Here is a 26,559-nt window from a genome sequence, read left to right as displayed (position 1 = left end):
AGCTTTTTCCCATCTCCTGCTTAGCTTCTGGCAGATCCATTATGAAGAATTCGTAAGAATAGCAATATGGTGGAATAGATTAAAATATCCAGGTAGCATTCTACCCACAGATGACAAACCTTAAAACAAACGTTGACAGATTCTGACGTTTTAGAGTAGTGCCTGTCAAATCCGGACACTTTGCAAATTCAGAACTAGTAAGTTGATTATTACAGTAAACTGCGGAATAGCTTCTGAAAGTAAATGAAAATAGTTTTGCCATAGACATTAGTCGATATCATATTTGTTTTACCTCACTCTAAATCTTCAAGCACATGCATCTGAGACCCAGAAAATACGCTTGTCATGATGGCCGCTGATTGTGTGTGTGTGTATGTGGTGTGGTGTGTGTGTGAAGTTGAGTACTAAATGCTACACAACACTCAGATAAGATGCTGTAAGTACACTTTGTTCTACATGAGGGGGTCACCTGACATGCCAGGTGGTTGAAAGTCAGATTACACACACTCGGGAGTTAGCCAGCATGGCAAATTAAATGATGCTGTTCTTGCAGTTATATATGTTCGTTCAGCCTGAGATGTGACATCGGTGATGAAGATAAATACGGAGATGTTTAGGATTGTGTCCTGGCATTTGCTGGAGATGATAAGTCTGCAGTCTGGGAAACTGAGTGTTTGACCTGACGGGGAAACCAGTCCCATCGCTGTAAAAGGCAGAGCATGGCTGTGGGAGGAATTTGAAGTGTATGCTGACAATCGTGGTGTGTTTGTGGGCAGGGCGATGGTGGCGCAGAAAACACAGAAATGGGCCTTATTGTTATCCGATGTGGATGCTTTGGCGAGGGAGGCTTTCTGGACGTTGCCTGATATGGGAGAAAAGGCAGATTATGAATGTGCAGTGCAAGCTCTGAAGGATCATTATGCAGGTGCTACATTTGAAAGGCAGGTTTTCCTGCAGGTGAAGTAGAAAGAGGGGGAAACACTCGCCAAATTTGTGGATCGTTTGACGCAGGCATCGGAGACAACATGCAATTATGGTGTGACTGATCTGAATAACCAGGTAATGGGTCAGATGGTCCAACACTGCCGGTTGTATAAGCTGAGGTGTCAGTTGCAGGAAAGAGGAGGTGATTTAACATTGGGTGATATTTTGAAAATCACAGCTGCATTGGAAACAGTAAACGGGCAATTTCACAGTGTGAAACTCAGTCCCGCCTCTGTCTTTGGCATGACAAAAGTTGAGCTCAACCAAGTGGCACAAAGGAATCTAGCAATGTGGAAATATAAACAGCAAAAGTTCGAGAGAGGGTAATTCAGATGTAGCAACTTGGGGCACAATGAAAACGATGTCTGCCGCCCTACCAAGAGAAAGTGATGCAGAAAATATGGGGGTTGAGATCATTTTGCCTGGAAGTACAGAAGCAAAGCTGAACAGAGGGGGAAGTCTGGCAAACCACATAAAGGAAAGAGATGGAAGTAGCACAACTGTGAGACAAGTTGAAGAGGAGTGAGCGAGGACACCAATAGCAATGATGAGTGCTTGTTTTCGGTCAACGGAAGCAATGCTGGTGCAAATGCATGTTGAAGGCCTGAGAACCTTTGCCAAATGAGCAGATCTCTGACAGATGTGGAGAAGGGATATTCTCACATGGAGAATGAGACATGAGCATTGTGGTGGGGATACAAAAGATCCCAGGTATCCTTGTTCAGTATTGACTTTGAAATAGCGACAATCACAAGCCATTCAAGTGAAGAAAGTGCAGACGCCACACAGAGTCACCTGAGGCCGGAATTGAACCTGGAGCTGTGAAGCAGCAATAATAACCACTGTGGCACCGTGCGGCCGGTCATGATCGAACAAAGGGGTGTACACCGCTGAACTTGTGATCTTGAAGTTCCTGTATGTGATATTTGCAAGTACACGAGAAATGTAAAAAACATTGATAAAATACTAGGAAGGCGTGATGAGGCTCATAAGAAAGCATTTGGAGTGGATCATTGAGGAACGTCAAATTATATCCTGATGGTTATCACAAGGGATGTCACAGTTAAATAGTAAAAGACAAATTACAGACCCAGAAAGTGAAACCCTGAACAGAAGACTGAAACAATATTGGTCCATGATTCAATGAACTTGCCTGCCATTCAGATTTCAAGAAACTAATTTACTCAGTGAGTAGGGAAATAATGAATTGTTAAGTTTGTTTGCAAAGTTTATTGCAGTATGTTAGTAAGAGAAGGAGTCTGAGCTGCATACAGCAAACAGAAAAATCATGAAAATGTTGTTGGTTTAATAAAGGAGGGATGTTGTGATGATAGCTGCTTGTGTCTGGACTTGAGAATCAGACACTGCACAGTATTCAGATAACATACTTCAGGTACACGGTTCCACACATGAGGTCACCTGACCTGGGGAGGGCATTGAAGATAAATAGCACATGTTGGGGAGTTAGCCGGCATGACAGACTAAATGCCGTTCTTGCATTAACTGTGACTTTGAATATCGTTCTTTCAGCGTGGGATGTGACCATGCTCTGTCAACCTTGGTATGAATTTCTCTTAAGACTGAATCTTTTCGGTGTTTCAAAGTTGAGAAAATCCTGTTGTGGAAAACCGTTGAAGAAAATGAATGTTGAAGAGTAAACTATACAATTCTATTGTCAGCGGCAGGTTCGGGAGATCCCTCTGTCGGGCTGTCTCCACCGCCACAAAGATCACCGGAGAGGGGGTGGAACTTTCAGGTGAAGCATAATGGTCCTCCATCTCGGATGTGCCTGAAGTTCCGTGCCATTATTTAAGAAGAGCACTGAGTTCTCCCAGTGATCTGGTCAATATTTAAGTCTCACCCAACATCACTGGGCAAAATAGAGGATGTTATCATGTTACCTCTTCACTCTTGGTGGAAGTGCAAATTGGCTCCCATATTTTCCTACATTACAACAGTGACTATATTACAGAAATAGTTCATTGACTGTGATGTGCTTTGGGGCATCCTGAGAGTGTGAAATATGCTATACTGGATAAATGCATTTTCTTTCCCTTTCAGCAGACACTGTGTTGGTGGAGTTTCTTATCAGAGGCTGTGACAGCAGACCCCTGGTGGCAAGATGTAAATGCGTGACTGTTTGTCGCGTCAGCATTCAGGGATGCCCAAATTAAGACATGTGTGCTTTACATGATAATGCATGAAAGAAGAATCACATCTGTACCTAAGAGTTCCTTTTCCTTCATCCTGAGCTCCCACTCTTCTAGTCATCTTCTCCTTCAGCATTAGAAAAGCTTGACGAGTTTAAATGTCTTTTAAGACTTGCCAGAATTTCCTGAATTGTTGTTCTCCTGGGCCACTTTAATCCCCCCCATTGATTTTCTTGCATTATGGATTTGTTTGCTGTCTCAATAATGAGATTTTGAGACGTGTATGTTTTAACAGGAACCTTTTATAATTATTAATCTTTAACCACATACAGATCTCAGTTACTTCCATACATGGCGCTACTGCCTCCAGAATGTTCTCTCTGCCTATCACCATGTGACTCTATACAGCAAACCATTGGTGGTGCTAGTCTCCAGGCCTGTGTTAACCCTTGCTCTGCTGAGCACCTTTAATTATGACTTGTAGGCACATACAATATCCCCCTTTCTTGCAAAGGAAAACCTTCCTCCCTTCCAATGGAGTATAACTATTTGCAATACAGTATTCACCTGCTATCCCTTCTCCCCCCACCTCAAGTCCTGACCTTCACAAATTCAGATGGTCTTGAGGCATGACAGTTCCTCCACATCTCGGTCTGTCATGGTTGGAGGAATGGCAGAGGTATTCTGTGTTTCTGATGCTTAGTTATCTCTTTTTGATTCACTTTTTACTCTCCTTCATGTTGTGTGTCTCCTTATTAACAACCTATCTGCTTTTTCCGGACACTGTGGGTTTGTACCATTCCTTCCAAAGGGAATGTAAACTCTATTCTCTCCTAGAGAGGACTTGAGGTTTCTTTATCCATGGTGTCTGTATGTATACATTTTGCAAATGGAACCTTTAAAGTGCCCAAATTTTTTTCCAATTAAGGGACAATTTTAGCGTTGCTAATCCACCTATTCTGCACATCTTTGTGTTGTGGGGCTGAGACCCACGCAGACATGGGGAGATTCTGCAAACTCCACATGGACAGCGACCCGGGGATATGATCGAACCTGGGTCCTAGGTGCTGAGGCAGCAGTGCTAACCATTGCACCACTGTACTGCCCCAGCCAAGCGTCTTCAACAGTTTCTTAGAGTGTTGTTTCAACAGAAGTCCCTCTGGTCCGGCTTCAGCTGATTTTCATCTTCTATATCTTGGGATTCTGTTCTCGGTTCATCGTTTAAAATGGCACCTTTCATATAACCGCTGATCACCATGTTGTATTATGGATTCATTTGATATCTGAATGTTGAGATCTTGAGACTTGTATGCTTAAAGAAGAACCATTTTATTGTTAATCTCTAATTATGTAAATATCCCAATTACTGTCATGCATGGTGTGGCTGTCTCCATGCAGGCTGCTTCAAGAGTGATATCTTTGCCTATTACCATGTGACTCTGTACATCATACTTTGGGTGATGATATTCTTCAATCCCACATGAAACCTTGCTCTGCCTTTACCATAGCATTCAGGCACATACAACATCATATAACAGTTATATACTTCACTTGCAGACAGTTTTCATCTTCCACTACATGTGTCATAAGAGTGTGTATGTGGAATTGTGAATAATTGTGTGCATGAACTTTGATTGGTTATTCAGGGCAGCATGGTAGCACAAGTGGATAGCACTATGGCTTCACAGCGCCAGGGTCCTAGGTTCGATTCCCGCTGGGTCACTGTCTGTGTGGAGTCTGCACGTTCTCCCCGTGTCTGCGTGGGTTTCCTCTGAGTGCTCCGGTTTCCTCCCACAGTCCAAAGACGTGCAGGTTAAGATTGGCCATGATAAATTGCCCTTAGTGTCCAAAAAGGTTCAGAGGGGTTATTGGGTAATGGGGATAGGGCGGAAGTGAGGGCTTAAATGGGTCAGTGCAAACTCGATGGGCTGAATGGCCACCTTCTGCATTGTATGTCGTATGTTTGCATCTGGGACACAAGCAGGACGTAAAGCAGTGCTAACTAAATTGGATCTGACGTTGGCATGAAGACAAGACTGACCATTGTCTGCTGAACTTTAATTTAAATATGAAGAGAACTGATAGCCTTTCCTCCCGACACTTAATTTCAATCATTCTAAAACCATCCATATACCCACAAGCATAGGGTGCTGTCCAAGTGCGGCCCTGGTGGAGAGAAATCCCCGAGGCCAAAAAAGACCCGGCAAAGTGCCATTGAATCGCGGGGTATTTTTCAGTACTGGAGCCGCTGAGTTACGTCCCGCTAAACGCGCCCGATAGCGGCCTTATTTTTAAATACGTTGAATTGCACCCATGGTAATGGATAACCAAGCAGTACATTCTGAATAATATCAGTAAACATTACTGTACATTTTTAGTGATTATTGTAATTGTTTTATGAATTAAGCTACTTTAATAGGCAGTTTGATACAAACAATTCTGAAATGGAGCATCCGCTGGTGAATCATTTATGCTGACATTCTATTAAAAAGATAGTAAGAGCCAAGTGGTCCACAGTGGCTGAATTTCATTCTCACATTCTCTCAGTTTATCGGGAACTTTGTTAGATTATATCTACATTTTGCCACTCGTAGGAGCAGGAGTGGGCCATTTAGCCTTTCAAGCCTGCTATGCAATCCCATTGGATAAAGGCTGTTCTGTGACCTGAGTCTGTACCTGCCTTTACCTCATTTCCTTCAACACCTTTTAGTCCTGAAAAATTTTCATTTTCAGGTTTAAAAATAACAATTGATCCAGCATCAAATGCCGTTTGTGGAAGAGACTTCTCCGCTTCTGCCAACATTTTGTGTGAGGAAATGTTTCCTAACTTTACTCCAGAAATGCCTGTCTCTAATTGTTAGGCTGTGTACCATCATCCTAGACTCCAAACCAATGGAGACACTCTCTCCCTGTCTACCTTATCTGTTCTGCTTGCTTGAAAATTTCAATCAAATAATCCTTTAACTTTGTAAATTCCAGGGAATATTCTCCTTGTTTGTATCATCTCTTTTTTGCAATTTAACCCTCAGAGTACAAATATCATTCTGGTAAATCGACTCTAACATCTTTCCAACGCCAATATATCTTTCACAAGGTGTGGTACCTAGAATTGCTCACGGTACTGCAGATGTGGGCTAACAAAGGCTCGTACAGCTGAAGCATGTAGCCTACCCCTTGCATTCCAGTCCTCCAGATAGAAATGCCGGCATCTCTGTTCACCTTTTTTTTCCTTTCCTGTACCTGTCCTTGACATTTTCATGATCTGAACACTTCGACACCCAAGTCTGCTGGGACTGTTTCCAATGGATGGCAACATAGCACAGGTACCCCTGAAGGGAGAGTCCCTGATATTTGCTCTATTGTACCTCCTACTGGCTGATTGCAAAATAACATTGGTTGAGGCCTTGAAGTAGACCGCTGTCCAATGTCTTGATGAATGATTCCTGTTCCAGGTCACTACAGTATCTGATTACTCCCACTGGAGGATTCATGTGTGGGATGTTAGTAGGGGATAGGATCACATTCAGGTATGTGTCTTTGTTGAATGTGCCACTTTTCCTGTCCATATGGAAAGGAAAAATGTCCCTCGAAGCAAGAAGCTAGAGGCCTGCTGTGACAGCGGAACCACATTCCATTTATATTCAGTACTTTCAGTGGAGATGGAGCAAGTGGAAAAACTTAGGTAAAATTGGAGGGGTTTAATCAAAGGACTAGGTTTAGAGGGACGGAGGGAGCAACTTAGTTTTTTTAAAGATCAGGGCGCAATTTCTAAAGTCAGCTTCAGTGTGAAAACGTTCACCAGGGACTGCAATACCCTCCTACCCCCACTTCCCTTCAGCTGTGGCTGGGCACTGTCTAGGCCAGGGGTGGGCAAACTACGGCCCGCGGGCCGCATGCGGCCCGCCAAAGGTATTTCTGCGGCCCACCAAGTCATTAAAAAAAAAAAAAAAAATTTTTTTTTTTAAACAAATTTTTTTTTTTTTTTTAATTTTTTTTTTAAAGGTTAACGGGTGGGGGGGCTGTTGGGTTACTTACTGGTATAGGGTGGATACGTTGGCTTGAGTAGGGTGATCATTGCTTGGCACAACGTCGAGGGCCGAAGGGCCTGTTCTGTGCTGTACTGTTCTATGTTCTATATGAGGCGCCCACAATCATAACCGGGTGAAGTAATTATTTTACTTAATATACTATGCGGCCCTTTGTGAATTGTGAATTTCTGAATGCGGCCCTTGCACGGAAAAGTTTGCCCACCCCTGGTCTAGGCCATGTCATGGGGCTAGTTCCCAGGCATGACCCTATTCCTCTCAGTCTGCGCCGCCCCCCCCCCCCCCCCCCCCCCCTGCTCTGAGTGATGCATTCACCTGAGTTCCTCTGGGAGTAAGGGTGGATGATAAATAATATTTTACAATGAAATTTGTGCTATGCACTGCAGATCTGGAAGAAACATAAATAAAGGCGAATTTTGTCCGCTCTTGGCAATTTTGTTATAAAACCTGAGAGACTTGGCGTCAAGAGGTAACAATTTAGCAACTAAATTAAATTGTGTGTGAGCATCAAACGTGATTCGGAGGATTGTAGGAAACCCAAGTCATGAGGTAACCGAATGTACAGTTTTTACAGAACACCCTGGGCTACCAAACTGATGATGAAATGGAGGCCAATCTGGCGTTGCACATCCTTCTATAAATTGTACTGCAATGCTATTTAAGAAACATCTGTTCTTGACGGGCAGTAACATATATGAGTCCTTTAGAATGTGCGAATTAAGTCTTACCTTGATTTCTGCGACAGAGGAAACAAGATTTGGAGGACCTCCTTGAAAAAAGTCGAATAAGTTTTTTCCCCCAATCGGACATCAAGTTATTTTATAATGTAAGCATTCATCGGGAAAGGCCTCCCAAATGGCTGTGAGTTTGCCCTGTGAGTAGTTACATCACACAAACCAGGAAATTGCAGGTTTCCTTGTGCTTTGTTAACTGATCGAATGTAGGGGGATGCTTGAAGCTGTTCAATTAGCTTCATTTTCCTCTGCTTAGAGGCAGAGAAAGCCATCCAGGTTTTGCACTTTTGATTACTGCCCAGCAACCCCTGCTAGAAAGTGTAATGTGGATTTTGAGTGTGGATTTTGAGTGTGCATTAGAGGTTCAGCTCAGGTGTTTTTAGTGATTGAGGGATATAAAGCAGCAGGTACCTGTTACTGGAGGGATGTTGATGTGCTGCAAATTGTTGAGTGGCGTACCCCAGAGATTGGTGGTGGTGCTCCTACTGTTTCTAATTTATATTACCAGTGGATTCAGAGGCTCGGTGCAAGCTAATCAAATGCACAGGCAGTATAGAGTGAATTAGATCAAATGTAAAACGCCAGCTCATCCTTAGTAAAGTGGGGGGGTGGGAATAAATTGGACAGCTCTTTCGAAAAGCAAAATGGCCTCCTACTGTGCTGTGAGATTGAGTGGTCTGGGGGTGAGTTTAGTGACCGATTTGTGACAGCTAGCATTACCAGGAGGCATGATGGCGTCTGCTGCTGCCTTGCATGAGAGAGCCGGCAAAATCTCCCAGCAGTGCCCCCCCACCCCCGGGCATAAAAATAGTCAAACAGCCAAATACACGATCCACAAAATGTTTCAACACAATTAAAAACTTTAACTTCTGCCTGCTTTGAATCCAACAGCTGTGCACTAACGTGCACTCGACTCTTGGGGGTTTGCTGATTGCAGTTTTGAAAATTGCATCCTCACCCTCCCTGGCTCATTCACAAGCTCCTCAAGGAGCTTTATTGACAGTTAATTGGAGCTGAGCGGATTCCCTGTGTATCCCCCTCCCTCCCCTCCCATCACCACCGCCATCAGTCTCCCATAGAAAATCACAGTACATTTTGGAGCTGGCACGAGCTAGTGCCATCCTCTGGGAACAGGATTTTCAATTTGTGCCTGCATCCCTTCCCAACTTTGCTGGCAATTGAAAATCCCAGCCTATTATTCTATTCTAAGGAGCAATCTAATTATTACACAGGAATAGGGGGGCCAGTTTAGCTCAGTTGGCTGGACAGCTGGTTTGTGATGCAGAACAAGGCCAGCAGGACGGCTTCAATTCCCATTCCGGCTGAGGTTATTCATGAAGGCCCTGCCTTCTCAACCTTGCCCCTCGCCTGAGGTGTGGTGATTCTCAGGTTAAATCACAACTCGTCCGCTCTCCCCCTCGAAGGGGAAAGCAGCCCATGGTCATCTGGGACTATGGCGACTTTACCTTTACATAGGAATAAATAATGGACGACATGTGTCCCACCATGAAAGGTGTTGGAAAAGCTGAGGATGAAGTTCAATGAGATTTAGTACTTGCAGCCTCCATGCAATTTCCCAACTGGGCTGAATAGCCATCTGAAAAAGTAGGCGAATGGCCCATGGAAGTGTGTGAAAATGTTTTGTGCAAAGCAAAGAAAATTAGAGCGAATTTTGCGTCCAAGTCCAGTCATTGCAAAGTGGCATTCAAGAAAGCAAAGGGAATGCTGGTCAAAACGGTAGGGAATAAGTTGCTGCGAATCAAACAAACAAACGTGCAGTGCTACAGTTGAATAAAACCTTGACTGCTGTAGCCAGTTTTAGTCAACAAGGCATAAGGGAGACATTCAAGCTTTTTAGCGAAGATGTTTTACCGAAGAATGTTGAGACTAATTCCGAACATGAGGGGGACTGTGTTATGAGAAAACCACCCAAAGATTTTGCACTTTTTGGCCTTGGAATAAATTAACTGAGAAGCGACCTCACAGAGGCATTTAAGACAGCAAACACTTTGAAGACGTTATATGGGCGGCACGGTGGCGCAGTGGTTAGCATTGCTACCTAAGGCGCTGAGGACCCGGGTTCGATCCCGGCCCCAAGTCACTTTTTCTGTGTGGAGTTTGCACATTCTCCCCACATCTGCATGGGTTTCACCTCCACAACCCAAAGATATGCAGGTTAGGTGGATTGGCCACACTAAATTGCCCCTTACTTAGAAAAAAAATAATTGGTTACTCTAAATTTCTGTTAAAAAAAGGAAGTTATATGCAGATTAGTGCTTCAAGTTGAGGTTGGAGAAACTGGTGGCATTTTTAGACTGCTGTCAGCAAATTATTTACATGCTCAGCATCTAGAATACATTTCTGGGTACCACATTAATGGCAAAAATAAATTGGAATCATCTAATAAACGATTGGATGCTGTGATGAATGGACTGTTGATTTTTCTCACCCTCTGTTTGGATGACTTGGGATGGATGGGGCCTTCCTCATCTGGAGCCGGCCTGTGTGTTCTTGTGACTAAGCCTACCAGGACTTTCGATCAAGGTTCAGACATGATTGGCGCTGAGGTAAATTACTTAGGATCAAACTGCTTCTTGATGCATGACTGCCTACTGAAGAGGTTTTTTTTGGTGGGGTAGAGTGGGGGCAGGGGGGATGAGGAAAACTGGAAGAGGAAGTTGATAAGAAAATAGGTTTTTCAGAGGAGATGCCATAATTCCTCTCTGCTGTTTTAGCTGGTGTGTGAGCGACATTTAAAGACGCCAAAAAAGCTGAATGTTTTTGAAAGTCACAGTGATTTATTTCACAATGTAAAAGAAGGAATGTATTGATTTTCCATGTACTGTACCATCATTCACTCAATAGAAGTAAATAAATGTTTATTATTCTTCAGCGTGACATCCATGTTTTCAGCCTTGTTTTGGACGGACTTGGTAAATGTCACACTCTGGGATCCCCACTTTATTATGTGAAGTGGCCGGTTCAGTATTGATGGGAAGGTGATATTTCTGTGTCTTGGTTTTGTAGCTATGAGATTGAACAGATTGGAAGAAAGAGAACAAGATTTAGACAAATCTCCACTGCACTAACATGTCTCCTAGCTGTTAGATTGTGTTTGTTCTTTTTATGTCTCAGTCAAATTGAAGGGTTTTCAACAACATAAAATCTGACAAACAGACGGCATCAAAATCTTACAGACACGTTGTTCTGCTGAAATGATGTTGCAATAAGAAAAAAAACAGTTCTTAACTAGCTGAGAGTCGATCTGAGTTTTTAAAAAAATCAATCTTCGGAGATATAATGCAAACTCCAGTACAGTCGCAACTTGCTGTTGTGCTTGAGAGCATTTATGAAATTATATTTGGCTGTGACTGTCCTCTACTCGTCAATAGTTTCTCAATGAATGCTATATCCATGTCAGATTTTCTGGAGCATTTATGAATTCAGTTCTCTGACGGATTGGGAAATGGGATGAAAGCCACTGCGGAAATCATCAGCTCAGTCAGCCTTGTGGTTCTTCCAAGAGGAATCTGCCTGTTTGGAAGAAAGGTTTACTGAATCATTGTCCGGGATTTTTAGTTTCTCTCGTTTTTCTGGCACCTTGGCCCGAATTCACCGATCGTTCCCATTCACTTTTCCTGCCGACAACACAACCCACCAGCGGGTTTCCCGGCGGCGTGGGGTGGTTACAATGGGAAATCCCTTGGACAAGCGACGGGAGTAGAGAATCCCGCCTCCAGCGAACGGCGCGCCGCCGAGGAACACGTGGCCAGGGCATGGGAGAATCCCGCCCCATGTTCTGTATTTCATGATACTCCCACAAATCTTTCAAGCACTAGCTTTTGACCCTCGTGCAGTTAAGTCACCTCCATGAAATAGTTCTCTTATTTCTTTCGAAGGGAATCACAATTGATCCAGTGATGGGGGAAACAGGGTTGTGCAGTGGGCCATTCGCTTACAAGTCTGCATTCTGGCCCGCAGCTTTGTGATGAAAGTCGTTACTGTTTGTGGTCCATAAAGTATGTACAACGCGAAATTAATCTGGTCAGCCTCAATCGAATTCCCAGTCCGAACCTGGGCCCACACCACGTTCTCTAATTTTGTACGGAGTGGTGATCTCACTCAGAGAGACTGGCAAACAGAGCAAGGTGGCGCACTGGCGCAGTAGTGGGGTGGGACAAAGTAGAGAGAGCACTACTCTGTTGCTAATGGTACCTCACACGATCTTGGGCACTGAAAAGGGAAGTGTTTCACTCCTCAGCGCCAACCTGAACTTGATGAACGTGATTTTTGTTTCAATTGTAGCGGCCTGCTGAAAAATGTTTCCCTGTGACATCGACAATTTATTTGATATCAATATAATTATATTGAAATGTTTTTACATTTTCAATTTACCTCATTATAGTGGCATGAGAAAAATACATTACCAATTGGTTTGGGGTTTGTTTATGCATCATTCATCAGAACTTTGTAGCTCGATCGAGGGCTATCTGTGTCTTCTGTCACATTCACGAGGAATGTGAGTTTGCCGTAGATAGTTCCTACCATACGTCTCTGGTGAACATATCGAGAGCTGCATTTCAGGGTTGTTGTGTAGTTTGGAGTGGCATTAAAGACTGCTACTTTGCGGCTTCATCTCTTTCATTTTCTTCAGAGTTGTCACGGGGAGGAATTAAGTGGGTGTGATAGATAGACTGTCCTTTTCCAAAGGCAGCAAAGGAAAATTAGAGGGCGAGTCAATCTGCGTAGCTGTTCGTGCAGCTCATATTGTTGACTTGAAAGTAAAGCTGATAGAAGTTGGCGAACTGACGCTCACTCAGATGTTAGATAGTTGGAGGAACCAAAAATTGAGGGGGTGGAGGGAGCGGGGTGGATTTGGTGCGGGACTACATCATTTCTCGTGAAGAAAAGTGAGGAATATTTTCCCTTGTGAACAGAAAAGGGAAATATTTCATGAGGGGCTAAAGGTCCCCATTGCAAATGCACTTCTAAGTGATGCATTAAATGGGATAAGTTGAGACCATGAAATTGAAGTTAGATACTGTGCGTGTGATAGTACAAAGTATACAACTGACAAGATGGAGATATAAATTGCTATATTTCAAGTTTCAGCTCCATGGAGAATTCAATACAGCGAGGCAATGTTGCGTGGCTAATTTTGCATCAACCTTGAGGTCACATTAGATGCATAGATTTGGGGGAAAGATTTCCTCTGGTTATATTATAGATTAACAATATCCATTAGCAGTGATCCTACTGTTCACTGATGATGAACAGGTGAACATGTTCTTTTAGGACATTTTTAACCATTTAATCAGAGAAATAGTGAATGTGAGGAATCTTGCAGCAATGTTTATGATGTTGCCGACATACAGTGAGAAGTCAAAATCATCCTCCCCTCCACTGCGGCGTAACCTATAAATATAAAATCAGTGTATGTCTTTCCTGTGGCCTTGCAGTGTATTGAAAACCAAATAAATGACGCTTTGCTCTCTATTTTGGGTGGTGCCAATGTTTTCAAGTACATCCTGGCTGTTTCTGTAAGTATTTGAATCTTCTTGTAATCATTGTAAACCATGAGGGTCTGACACTTTGGCAATGATATAAATATGATACTTCACAGTCAGCAGTGACAGTAACACGCCGTCACAACATGGCATTCCCACCAGTACCTTTGAACACTTGCTGCCTCAGTGAACCTCATGTTGTTTTAACCTGTGTGCCACAGAACACAAGTGCTGGAATAAACTGGGGTCAACTATGAGGAACAGGCCACCGACCTTGCAAGTAATCATCTGTAGAGCCTAATCCAAATTGGTAAATGTTCCTTGAACAAAGCTCCACAACCAAGGTAAAAAATTTTAAGAGTCAGTGCCCCTAATCCACAGTCAGCAGTCACAGTACAACAAGAACTTGCATCCCAAGTGTTAAATATCTTCATTTCCAGTAATTCTGCCAGAGGAGCTAAGCCCAAATTGACAATGAACAATTTTAACCCTCTTGGTTTTTAGATACAGGGGTCTTGGTAAACTGTTATCAGTTTCATGAATTTAACTATTAATGCACAAGAAAATGATCACTGCCTCTTTACAGACGCTGTGTCCTCTTTCCACTTGTGTTCTCTTTCCATTCGCTGTGTTCTCTTTCCATTCACTGTTTTCTCTTTCCATTTGCTGTGCCTTCTTTCCATTTGCTGTGCTTGCTTTCCATTCGCTGTGCTTCCTTTCCATTTGCGGGGTCCTCTTTCCATTTTCTGTGTCCTCTTTCCACTCACCTTGTCCTCTTTCCGTTCGCTGTGTTCTCTTTCCGCTTGTTGTGTTTTCTTTCCATTTTCTGTGTCCTCTTTCCATTTGCTGTGCTCTCTTTCCATTCTCTCTTTCCATTCACTGTATCTTCTTTCCATTCACTGTGTGCTTTTTCCATTTGCTGTGTCCTCTTTCCATTCACTGTGCCCTCTTTCCTTTGCTGTGCCCTCTTTCCATTCGCTGTGCCTGATTTCCAGTCTGTGTCCTCTTTCCAGTCGTTATGTCCCCTTTCCACTCGCCTTGTCCTCTTTCCATTCACTGTGTCCTCTTTCCACTGGCCTTGTCCTCTTTCCACTGGCCTTGTCCTCTTTCCACTTTCCTTGTTCAATTTCCATTTGTGTGTCCTCTTGCCATTCACGGTATTGTCTTTCCATTTGTGGTGTTTTCTTCCCGTTTACTGTAGCCTCTTTTCATTCTCCATGCCCTCTTTCTTGTCCATTTGTCCTCTTTTCATTTGCTGTGTCCTATTTCCATTCTTCGTGCCCTCTTTCTTTTCGCTGAGTCCTGTTTCATTTCGATTTGTCGTTTTCCTTCCACCATGCCTTCTTTCCACTCACAGTGTCCTCTTTCCATTTGCTGTGCCCTCAATCTGCTGGCTGTGTCCTCTTTCCATTCTCCGTGCCCTCTTTCTTTTCACTGTGTCATATTTCATTTCGATCTTTCCCTTTTCTGCTCACCATGCCTTCCTTCCACTCGCTGTGTCCTCTTTCCATTTGTTGTGCCCTCTATCTGCTCGCTGTGTCCTCTTTCAATTTGCTGTGTCCTCTTTCCATTTGCTGTGTTCTCTTTTCATTTGCTATGTCCTCTTTCCGTTTTCTGTGCACTCTTTCCGCTCAGTGCCTTCTTTCCATTTGCTGTGCCATCTTTACATTTGCTTTCCCTCAATTCGCTCGCTGTGTCCTCTTTCCATTTGCTGTGTCCTCTTTCCATTCTGCATGTAATCTTTCTTTTCATTTTGTCCTCTTTTCATTCGCTGTGTTCTCTTTCCATTCTCTGTGCCCTCTTTCATTTTGCTTTGTCTTCTTTCCATTTGCAGTGTCTTTCCTCCATTCTCTGTGCCCCTGTTTCACTGTGTCCTCTTTAATTTCAATTTGCCCTTTCTCCATTCAGAATGAAAATCCTGGTCACTGGGGAGGGTTGAAACTTACTGGGAGTTACAATTTCTTTTGCCTCTTTTTTGACAGAGTGTGTGAGTTTTAAGCTGACATCAAATCTTGTCAAACCAAAACCTGACCCCCAAATGAAATTGGGTCCATAATAATATAATAAAAGCAAAATACTGCGGATGCAAGTGAAAGGAAATAAAAACAGAAAATGCTGGATGAATTCAGCAGGTCTGGCAGCATCTGTGGAGAGAGAAACAGAATTAACGTTTCGAGTCCATATGACCCTCCTTCGATGGGGCCATGATGTTTTGCATTTATTCCAAAACCTGTGAACATATGGAAGTCCCTAAATGAATAATTCACAATAAGGATGACGTTATCATAACTGTCCAGGGTGACAAGTTAACTTGTTATGAACACGGGATACCTCAACTGCATTAGTAGTACTTCATTAGAGCTGGGATGTTGTTTGAACAGGAATGTTATGAAAATGTGTGTTACTTGAGACAGAACAGCAACAGTCTTGGTAAATGTGCAGAGAAGCATAAAAGACAAACCACCAGTTAGCCCAATCTTTCTCTGCAATTCTCTTTATTTCTCTCTTTCTCTCAAACACGCAGGGCATGCTTCAACAAGAAAAAGAGTCCACTTTTGAGCGGTTTAGGCGCCAAGGAAGACCTCGGTATTCAACGATACTTTGCCATTTTCTTTGGCCTCGGCGAGCAACTCCGCGTCGAGGCCGCATTTTACTCATTTCCTGCACTGACGGGCGCACTTCGCCATTGCAGGAAGACTACCTGTGGATCAGGTCACCATTTTTAAAGGCAGTCCCGAACCTTCTGACCCCCACCATGGCCCCCAGACACCCCCACTTCACCCAACACATCTTCCGGGATCTTCGAGCCCCCCTCATCTCACCTCATCGCACCCTGGGCCTGACCTCTACATGGGCAACCAGGAACCTGGGCACCATGGCATTGCTAGCCTGGTACTTTGGCAGTGCCCTGCCAGCCTGACAGTGCCAACAGGGCACCCTGGCACTGCCAGGTTGGCTGTGCCAAGGTACCAGGCTGGTGGTGAGGGTGCCAGTTGGTGCGCCCACTGCTCGATCGCCTGGGGTGGTCTCCTCCCCCCCCCCCACACACACACAGGTGACGTTGCGACTAGCCCACATTTGTGTGGACGAGTACTAAACAGCGCCTGGTCGTGGCCTCGCTGGGGAGGCCATTAGTTCCCAGGCTCCGAGGGAATCTGGCAAGCCCATATTTAAACAATCATTAAAATGCATATCTGGATCTCGCAAAGTGAGGGTGAGATCCAGATCGCAATAACTCCTGAGATTCAGCGAGAGTCGCAAATCTGGTAAGGGGCCTCTTGCAAGATTCAATGGCCCCATTGCGCCACCAAGTCTGGCCCGACGAGGCCGTTAATTCCCACCCAACCGCTCTCTCTCATCTTTCCTTGCTCTGTATTTTCTGTGTTGCCCCATCCCCTTTGGTTATTGCAACACAGTAATTGCAGTTTGCTTTAAAGAAAAGTAGCTGCTTGCAAATGAGGAAGAGAGCCTTCCGACTCTGAAGCTTGACTAAAATGTTCCTCTACATTTACACAGTTAAAAGAAAGGTTGCTGTCAGTATGAAAGTGATCTGATCAGCGATAATTATATAATGATTCACTTGAAAACATTTTATTACCAATCTACTTTGGAGAGGTGATGGGTCAGTGACAGCAGGCTGGCACATTTGCTGTGATATAGTGTCTCTGTTGTTAGTGCAATGTCAACTGTGATTTCTGCCTCGCGTTTTCCCCCCCGTTATTTAAGCAAAAAATCCGTCATGCTGCTGAATCTTTAGACCAACATCTTGAAAATTGAATATGAAAAATGTATTTGTGTATTGGAGGTGACAAGTCATCGTAAAATGCGTTCAACATTAATTTTGAGACCTGATTTTGGTACATCAATAACAGAAGCAACACTCTGCTTACAACATGGGGGATGCTGGCACCAATTCAGGACCCCCATCCGTGTCTATTGCACACTTCACTCAAAAGTCTCCTCCCTTTTGTATGCGCTTTTCTCTGTAACCTACACTGCAACAGACCTGGGAATGTTAAGAAGCATCTGGCGATTGAGGATTACTGTTTAGGATGTGGATTGGGAGCGACAGGAGTGGACATCACTTGTCATTTACTGTTCTATCATGATGGTCGAGGAGAGGGGGTGGGGAAGACTTCTTGTTCCCATTCCCTGCGCGTTGGGTACCTGCAAACTCGGTCTGTTTGGATTGGAGGATTCCACGGATAGGTGAACATGGAGACGGGGCTAAGGAAGAGGAATTTGAAGGACTGATCAGGATTTTCTTTTTATTTTGTTTTGGCTTCACTTTACACGATGTCTGCCTGTAAACTGCAAAGGCTGCTCCAGTGGAATGGTGATTTACATGGTGATACGCCCTTTCTGACTTGTTCTGTTTCTGTTTGGGCAATGTAGTTGTAGTTGCACTCATTTACGAAGCAGATTTAAATGGTAAATGATCTGGAAATGCAAAAGGATATTGCAGAGTTTCTAATTCGTTTTTTTTTTGTCTGTGCTTTTGCAGGTACTGAACACACAGCATCTATAGTTTCAGACTGCACTTACTTGCAGCAGCTTGTAAGACAGTGAGAACGAGGCTGCCAAAGGCTGCTGGTGCCAAGCTGTCGGATGATGCATAAAATCAGGCCTCTGGTGGTGTTCCTGTGCTTCCTACTACGTACTAATGCTGAGGGTAAGTCCACTTCTAGCATTAGATTTACCTTATTTTGCAGGGTCAGTTATCGCCCCCACTCTCCCTCCCATGTTCAGGCTCCTGTAACATCCTCGTTAAACTTATCCAAAGGTTATAACAGAAGGTCTTCAGAGGGACATATGAGCCTATCTTTAGATCTGGCTGCCATTTTTTTTTCTTCGCACAGTTGGAAATGTGGCCTGCATCAGATATCTCACTGCTGTGTATGCTTTCATGTTTCTCATCACAAGCCCACATGCTTTCAGGATCTACTGTGTGCCTGAAATTTCTGGTCATCAGACCGTCCTGAGGATGATATAAAATGCAATAATGTAATGCGCTATGAAGCTGACAGAAGCTTGAACACTGGGGCAAATTTCAGGCATCATCGTGGCAATTGTTTACAAGCGCAACACACCCTGTGTGCTGCAGTGTGCTTTAGTTAATTCTGTGAGCTAGAGTGCTTAAAGGTCCATAAAAAGTCACAATATTTGTATGTTTCCCTCAAAAATCGGGCTCTGTGCTGAACTCTCCTTACAGGATGACACCCAGGTTGGCAAGAAAGTCACATCCAGTGTTGAGAAAGATTTGTTTTGCTGTAATTTGGAAGTAACTTCTAATTTTGTGTTCTTGAATACACATTGTGTTCTTAAATATTTATCAACCCAGGTTTTGTCTTGTGACCTGTCCTCCCCTGTCCTTTTCTTCCGTTAGTAATGTGAGAAACGAGTGATTAACATTACGTATTGCATGACGGTCCTGACTCCACACACAATGGCATTGGCTCTTCAGTAAACAATGGGTTCCTGTAGATCAACAGCTTTGCTGTTTCCTCTCTGATTATAATGAAACCAAGGTGGGTTTGAAGAATGCAGAACTACAATATACTGTAGCAGAGTCAGGAGCAGACACCACAGGTCCATCAATAGAAAATAAAATGAACACAGACTTACCGTTTGTTAGAAAGGGTTAGCAAAAAGCAAGAAGCTTCCTTTGTGCGGGAGCTGATTGCAGTAACCATATGCCATTTGCATTGCGATGCATTCACTGCCCTGTGGAGCCATCTGCACTCTCTCTGCCAGAGATTTCTGCCAATTGTACTGGTCTCAGTGCATTAGGCCGGTGGTAATTTCAAACTTTAAATCTTTAAATCTTCCAGCCTTGTATGTATCTTTAAGGAATATATTCAACCTTTGCCAAACACCACTTTTAACAATGGAAAAAACAATAGGGGTAAAAGGATTAATTCAAAGTGACGACTTGAGAATGCACATTTGATAATGAGGATATCTATTTTAGAAATGTTGCTGTTTTAAAATCGGCTGTTGCTCATTGTGTCAGAAAATAATCCAAAATGCATTATGTTGGGCTCAAATAGAGGTCAATTAATGACATCATTAGATTACAACCGTGAGAAGGGAATAAAGGGTCACTGAGCATGAATGTATTTTTGTTGCATCCATTTGTTGATGAAAATGCATCCCAACATGTCCAACAAATACTTGGCAAACTGTCCGTTACAGGATCAAAAAGGGAGGGTGAGAGAAAGGGAGAGAAGAGTTTGGAGCATTTGTCTCCTTTCATCTGAAATTAATACAGTCGATGTGATTTTTTTTTGAATGTACTGGATGGATTGATGTTACTGTGCAGTGCATTTGCTTTTATTCTACAGCTGAATTTGTACATTCATGGGCAGATGCATTGGTCAAAACGAGCAATCTGTACCTGTTTAAAATGAGGCTATTTAAAATCCATTCATTCTTCACATTGTTGTCTGAATTGCATACATGCATGCTCGACAGTACTGAGGTGCTGCAGTAATGTTACTGAATGATGTCATTCAGTGGTATTGGTCATTTGAATGTCACAAGTAGTAACGTCTGGTCTTTGTACTACAAAACAAAAGTATTTCTGGTACAAAGGTTTTGGAGTAATAAGATTGATAATTTGTACAGGTGAACCAATCATCTGGAAAAATCAATTGAATTGGGTACTAAACATACCATCAACATTTTAAAGCTAGTTCTAATTCTGAAGTTGGGACACACCTGCCAGCCCCCCTTCAGGCAACATAAAAGAGACTGTCTGCTCTCCAGAACTAATGACCCAATAAAATTGAGGGAACACAAAAGCTTTGAAAGGGGTCATTTTCAAGAATGCCATTTTGTTACTTGGCAGATCATTGCGAAATAACATCCCCCCTGCTCTGAAGTTTTCGGAGGGTCTTTAAATGCTGGCTGGAAGGGCAGTACTTTTTCAGAAATCTCGCACATCTGACCGCCATGCCTTTCTAGCAATTATAAACGTAAAAATATATTTTCCTCCTGAAGCCTGAGAATTATTTTTTAAACAAAGTCACGTTGTGCATTGTGGAAAAGGAATGGGATAATTTGAAAAGAAGCCAAACCACAAATTATCATGTCAGCTGAAGCAATAATTTGTCCCTAAATAACAGGTATAATTTCATATATGCCTCGAATTTAACATAGAAATCTGCAAACGGATTGATTTTCAATTTAATGACACATGAAGACACTAAAAGCAAATTGACACATTGACACGGTGATTAATGAATGTATTTGTAGATGGTTTAATTATGGTGTTGTATTCTCCAGTGATACTTCGTGATTTGCATTTTGTTTTCCACAAATGTTGAAAGAAATTGTTGAGTCAAGCCTGTGCTGTAGCATATTGGATGAACATTTGAAGCAGAGGTAGACACGGGGTTATGGGAGAGAACACAGCAGAGGGTTAAAAACAGCAAATGCTGAAAAAAGTCAGCAGGTCTGGAAGCAGGGAACATCTGAGTAAACAGGCGTGTTTCTACTACCAAGTCGCGCCCTGCTCCACCCGTGCTACTCGCTGGGTGGGATCCAGATAATCTCATTTAAATATGTGCGGCCATTTTGACGCCACGTTCACCCAGTGCCGGGCGATTCCTCAATCGGGCGCTGATTAGTATTGGTCTCCACAGGCGGAGACCAGTCACAATGGCTACTCAGTCGTCTCGGAGGTCATTGGAGTCCCCTGGGTGGTCGAGGACAGGGCAGGGCAGTACCCTGGCACCCCCGGCACCTGGGCACCAAAGCAGTGCCAACTGGACACTGGCAGTGCCAAGTGTCGGGATCTGAGGGGAGCCATGCCCAAGAAAGGGGAGAGGTGAGGGCATATGAAGTGTGAGGGCGTGAAGGGGGTGTATGAAGGGGTCTATTACTGGGGCTGGTTTACCCCAGGGCTAAATAGCTGGCTTTGAAAGTAGACCAAGGCAGGCCAGCAGCACGGTGCAATTCCCGTACCAGCCTCCCCGAACAGGCGCCGGAATGTGGCGACTAGGGGCTTTTCACAGTAACTTCATTTGAAGCCTACTTGTGACAATAAGCGATTTTCATTTAATTTCATTTCAAGGGGTCTCATAAAGGTTGGCGGGGGTGAAGGGGGAGCTGGAAATGTTGGGCGGGGTGGCCTGAAAAGGGGAGGGGGCCCTCAGCGACCCCAAAGCTGGGTGTTCTCACTTGGAGGGGTGGGGTAACGTCCATGTCTGCAGGCTGGTATTGCCCATGGGTGGGGATGTAGGGGACCCGCAAGCTCACTTCGAGATCAGGGCACCCTTTCAAAATGTTCCCCCATCTCTGAGGAGCCAGTCTCGCCAGCAAGTTCAGCTTCCCACTGCTGAAAAGACTTCCAAGTGTGGGCTGGACTAGGGAGAAACTCCCCAAGGCCCAAAAAAGACTTGAAACATTATCTCTGATTCTCACTCCACAGGTGCTGTGCTGCCAGAGCTGCTGAGCTTTTCCAGCATTTTCTGTTTTTACTTTAGATTTCCACCATCTGCAGCATTTTGCTTTTATTATATGGACAGAGAATTAGTTTGGATTGGTAAACTGACACACAAAGCAGTTGGTGAAGGATGATCCTGGAGCCAATATTTACTCAATCGTACATTTCTTTTAGTTAGTCCTGAATTCCTTGTTGGAACAATTAGAAACTAACTTGCATTCACGGACCCTAGCTTTGGGCCTTAACAGGTGGAAACATCTGCTTTATTCTACTCGATCAAACCCCTTCATAATTTTGAAGGCCGTCCTCAGATCACTTCTCAGTCTCTCTTTCCTGAAGGAAAAGCCTTTGGCCTGTTCATCTCTTCTGACAGTTCTGCCCCCCCATTTTTGGGATAAGATTTGTAAATCTTGTTTGCCCCTCCCCATTCTCTGGATTTTCCCATCAGCTGGGCATCAGGAGGCGGGACCGAACCCGCCTCCATTTGCTATGCAGCCTGATATTTGTGGTGGTACTAGAGGTGGGTCAGCTGTACAATTGGTGGGGACACCAGGGAAGTGGGCCACGATCTGGCCCGAATCAGCCGCCATTGCTGTGGCTCCCTGTCTGTGGAACACTTGAGAGGATCCTTATCTTCAAAGCAGCCAAGGCGAATGGAGAGCTGCAACCCAGATTACAGTTGGGAAGGGCTGGTTCTTCAAATTTCATTGCTGCTCGGGATTTATTTTTGTCCAAGCTTTACGCTCTTGCTGCATCAAATAAAACTGTCCCTGCGCTGCTCTCCCTGAACCCACCTGGCTAGAGCTGATCACCCACACAGAGCTCCCATGAAGACCTCAAAGTCAGAAGCTGAGTTCGTAGACAGGCTACCTAATGACCTTGACACGGCCAGTTAACGAGGCAGATAACTGCACTTTGCAGCCCATGCCCCACCTTCCCCATTGTCTTTGGGAAAGTTAGCAAAGTTCAGATTGGAGGCACAGACTGGTACTTAGACCACAGGCACCATCTTTGTTGGGGTCCCAATTCATAACTGAAAATACGGCCCTATATGTTTGTTACAATATAGATACCAGATCGGTGAACAGTCCTTTTAACTGTGACATTACCAAGGTTCTATACAATTGTAATGTAAGCATGACATTTAAATATAGATTGAGAAAAAGCTGCTTGACCCACTAAGGTGGCTCCTTTCATGTGTTACATACTGGAATGTGGAATCCAGCTCAGCCAATTAATCTCCTTCAGTTCAGCTCTAAATCGCTACAGATAGTTCAGCGAAACTCCAGATGTTTCATTCATCTATCCTCATAATTTCACTATTCAACCCACTGACATGTATCCTGTAACTTACACCTTCCACCATGTTCTATATACACGACAGATTGGAAAATAAAATGACGGAATTTGATGTCACATTTCAGTTGAGATGGGAAGTAGATTGTCTCCATCCCAAATTGTTATTTTTTTCTTATGGGCACGATCAAACGGCTGCCTGGAAAGCAGCGCACCGCAGTGCAACATAGCCGTTGGAAGAAGGGAGACCCTTATTCCTGGGATCTACCCGGCTCGCAATGCCTCGCGAGATATAATGTGATCTCGTGAGACTTTGCAATGTAAAACCCGCCCATTATGAGCTAGATCAAATTTTGGCATATCTGCATGTTAGATCAAGGCAGCTAGACTCACTGTAATATGCAGTTTCCCAAGGCACCGAGGCCTTGGGTTCTATCGCCTTTGTCTCGGAGACCTCGGACAAGTGCCATTCGGTACTGGTCTCCGCAAACAGGGACCAGACGGAACGGCACCCGTGGGGGTCTCCCAGTGGATTGGAGGCCTCCAGATGCATGCGCTTTGGACAGGGTGTCCCCTTGGCACTGCTGGTGTCACCCAGGCACCCTAGCACTGCCAGCCTGGCACTGAAAGCTGGCAGAGGTACTGCCAGGGTACCAAGTTGGCACTGCCAAGATGCCAAGCTGGCATTTTTCACGTGGTGGTGATCAGGATGGGCGTACTCTGTGTGGGTGTTGGGTGGGCCCGGGAACCCCCTCATAGTGAGTTAGGGCTTGAGGGAGGGTTAGGGGTCATATTGGGCACTCCAGAGATTGGTAGCGTGCCGATCTTTCGCTCCACTGAGGAGATCCGGCGAGTAGAGCTTCTCAGTGCAGAAAAAGAGGCTATGTGAGGCTCGGCTATGTGTTCCCTGCTGAGGCACCCTGTCTAACTTGAGTATGTTTCTTGCCACTGCGAGTGCTGGGAATCACGTGGCTAAATCCTGCTCTTACCCTGACCACCTATGGGTCTCCGATGGCCTGGGACCCCACCCCCCCGCCGGGGGCCATTCCACCTGGTCCACATGTGTGTGGACCAGCACTGATCAGCGCATGGCTTCAGCCTCCCTGGGGAGGCCGGTGAATCGAATCGGATGACTAGGTCATAAGTAGATTTTCGACCTACGTCCGGGAACGGCGTTTGGTCATGCTCATTTGGGGCGGAGTTCCGACTCCGACGTCTTGCTGGACGTAGGTGAATCCTGTGAGATGTGGAGCCTGTCGGCATGCTCGCTGCATGCCTCTCCCGGGATTATCCGGCTGTGTTGTGCTCTCGCTTGAGCGCAATGCGCCCAGAGAAATGTGACAAAATCTGGAGTGGGGTCCCCAGTGTTGTCATGGAGTGAGCAAGATCAATGCAAGATCAATGGGTCCTTGAGCTTTGTGCTCTGAATGTGCTCTGCATCACTAACACTTTGCTTCAGCGCAGATACAGCCAGAAGGTATCATGGTGTCACCCAAGGTTTAGGCAGTGGCATCAGTTAGACTTGGCCATCACGGGAAAGCGTGATCTTTCCACTGTTCTCCACACCCTCACCTGCCACAGTTCAAATTGTGACACCAACCACTCTCGTCAGCAGGAGACTGAAGTTGCATTCCGAATTTTTCACACTCCAAACATGACCTGACCTGCCATGCATCAACATCCTTTACAGACGTAATGATGCTAAAGACCTGCACCTTCCCATTGTATCTGGAACAACTGTTATCCATGAACATAGAGATAGACATAGAATTTATAGTGCAGAAGGTGGCCATTTGGCCCATCGAGTCTGCACCGGCAAGACCAACTCACCTAAGTCCACACCTCCATCCTATCCCCACAATCCACTAACCCCACCTACCCTTTTTGAACACTATGGGGCAATTTAGCATGGCCAATCCACCCAACCTGCACACCTTTGGACTGTGGGAGGAAACCAGAGCACCCAGAGGAAACCCACGCAGACACAGGGAGAATGTGCAGACTCCGCACAGACAGTGACCCAAGCTGGGAATCGAACCTGGGATCTGGAGCTCTGAAGCAACTGTGCTAACCACCGTGCTGCCATGAAGGTTAACCAGGAAGCACCGATGCTGATATCGATGAAGCTTAAGGAAATCAGTGGGTTAAATCATCTATGAAACAGCAGAAGCATCATTTGGCAAAGGCAGAACACGTAACAAAGATTGGTTTGTGACCTATTCAGCTCAGATGACATCTATCATTGATGCAAAACAAAAAGTCGGCGTGACGCACAGCATTAATCGAACAGCTAAAACACTGCACGATCTGTAAGTAGCCAAGTCAACTCTGAAAAATACAGGAAGATACTGCACAAGTAAACATTGGATCAACTTACGTCAAGAAACCCAAACTGCCTGTGCCAATGGAATGTTTTGAGCTATACATGAAGGTATTAAGGGGGTGTTTGGCCCTACCATCACCCTGAAGGTGACAGATGGTGAAGTATTCACCAGCAACAGTAAACAGGTGTCCTGGTGGGCTCAACATTACTGTGGGCTGTGCTCCAATGAGATGGGCGTCTCCCATTCCACATGTGATGCTCTCATGCAACCTCTTGTCATGGATGAGTCAGATGAAGGACCTTCATCGCTTGTGCTTGAAAAACCATTGACCGCCTAGCAAACAGAAGGACACCTGGCAAGGATGGAATCCCAGCTGAACTTCTCAAGCAAGGAAAACCTCATCTGCTGCCACACATTTATGAACTTCTCTCTGGAAGATAGACTTCATTCCACAGGAGATGCATAATGCAAAAGTCATGATATTATACAATGACGACAGAGGAGACTGCACGAACTGCAGGGGCATCGGACCTCTACTGACACGTCCTTTGCCAAGGTCACGATAAAAAAATTCCATCTTCTTAAAGAGTGTGTCTAGAAACACTATGGGCGTGATGATCCCAAAAGTGGAGAAAGCCCCCTAGTGAGCGCGTTTAGCTGCATGTTTCCCAGCACTCGCCGAGGCCGAACATAAGTCCGTTTTTTACATCAGGGAGCTCCAAGGCGAAGGGATTGAATCCCAAAGCCTCAGGTACCTTGGAAATCTGCACATTAGAGGAAGGCTTACTGCCTCGCGCTAATATGCAGATTTATCAAAAAGTGATCCCACCCATCGTGGGCGAGATTCTCCTTGCAACGTCTCGAGAGATTGCATTGAATCTTGCGAGGTGTTGCGCGCCGTGTGGATCCCGGGAGTGGGGTCTCCCAGCTTTCACCGGTCACACTGCGCTGCAGCAAGATGCTTTTCCGGTGCAGCATGACCGGAAGATTGCACCCTGTGTGTTTGCCGTGCCTGAAGATCTACAGTTAGCCAGAGGCAGGTAATCAAGTAGGTCTCTCAAAGCTCCGC

The 26,559-nt window shown here is 44.7% G+C and overlaps 1 protein-coding gene across 48 annotated transcripts in view; it reads left to right on the top strand.

The window, feature by feature from the left end:
- Window positions 1-26,559, top strand: part of LOC119970160 (receptor-type tyrosine-protein phosphatase delta) — a 2,903,826-nt gene that overhangs the window by 2,362,095 nt on the left and 515,172 nt on the right. For all 48 annotated transcript variants that reach the window (XM_038804286.1, XM_038804284.1, XM_038804281.1 and 45 more), the window contains one exon: window positions 17,926-18,093. In XM_038804286.1, the coding sequence (XP_038660214.1) occupies window positions 18,030-18,093 (64 nt within the window). In that variant the 5' untranslated portion in view covers window positions 17,926-18,029. The remainder of the gene's footprint in view (window positions 1-17,925; window positions 18,094-26,559) is intronic.

The sequence above is a fragment of the Scyliorhinus canicula genome, chromosome 8 (genome assembly GCF_902713615.1).
Source record: "Scyliorhinus canicula chromosome 8, sScyCan1.1, whole genome shotgun sequence".
In the NCBI taxonomy this organism is placed as follows: Eukaryota; Metazoa; Chordata; class Chondrichthyes; order Carcharhiniformes; family Scyliorhinidae; genus Scyliorhinus; species Scyliorhinus canicula.
Note: the sequence above shows the minus strand (reverse complement) of the source record. Positions and strands in the feature narration are given on the sequence as shown.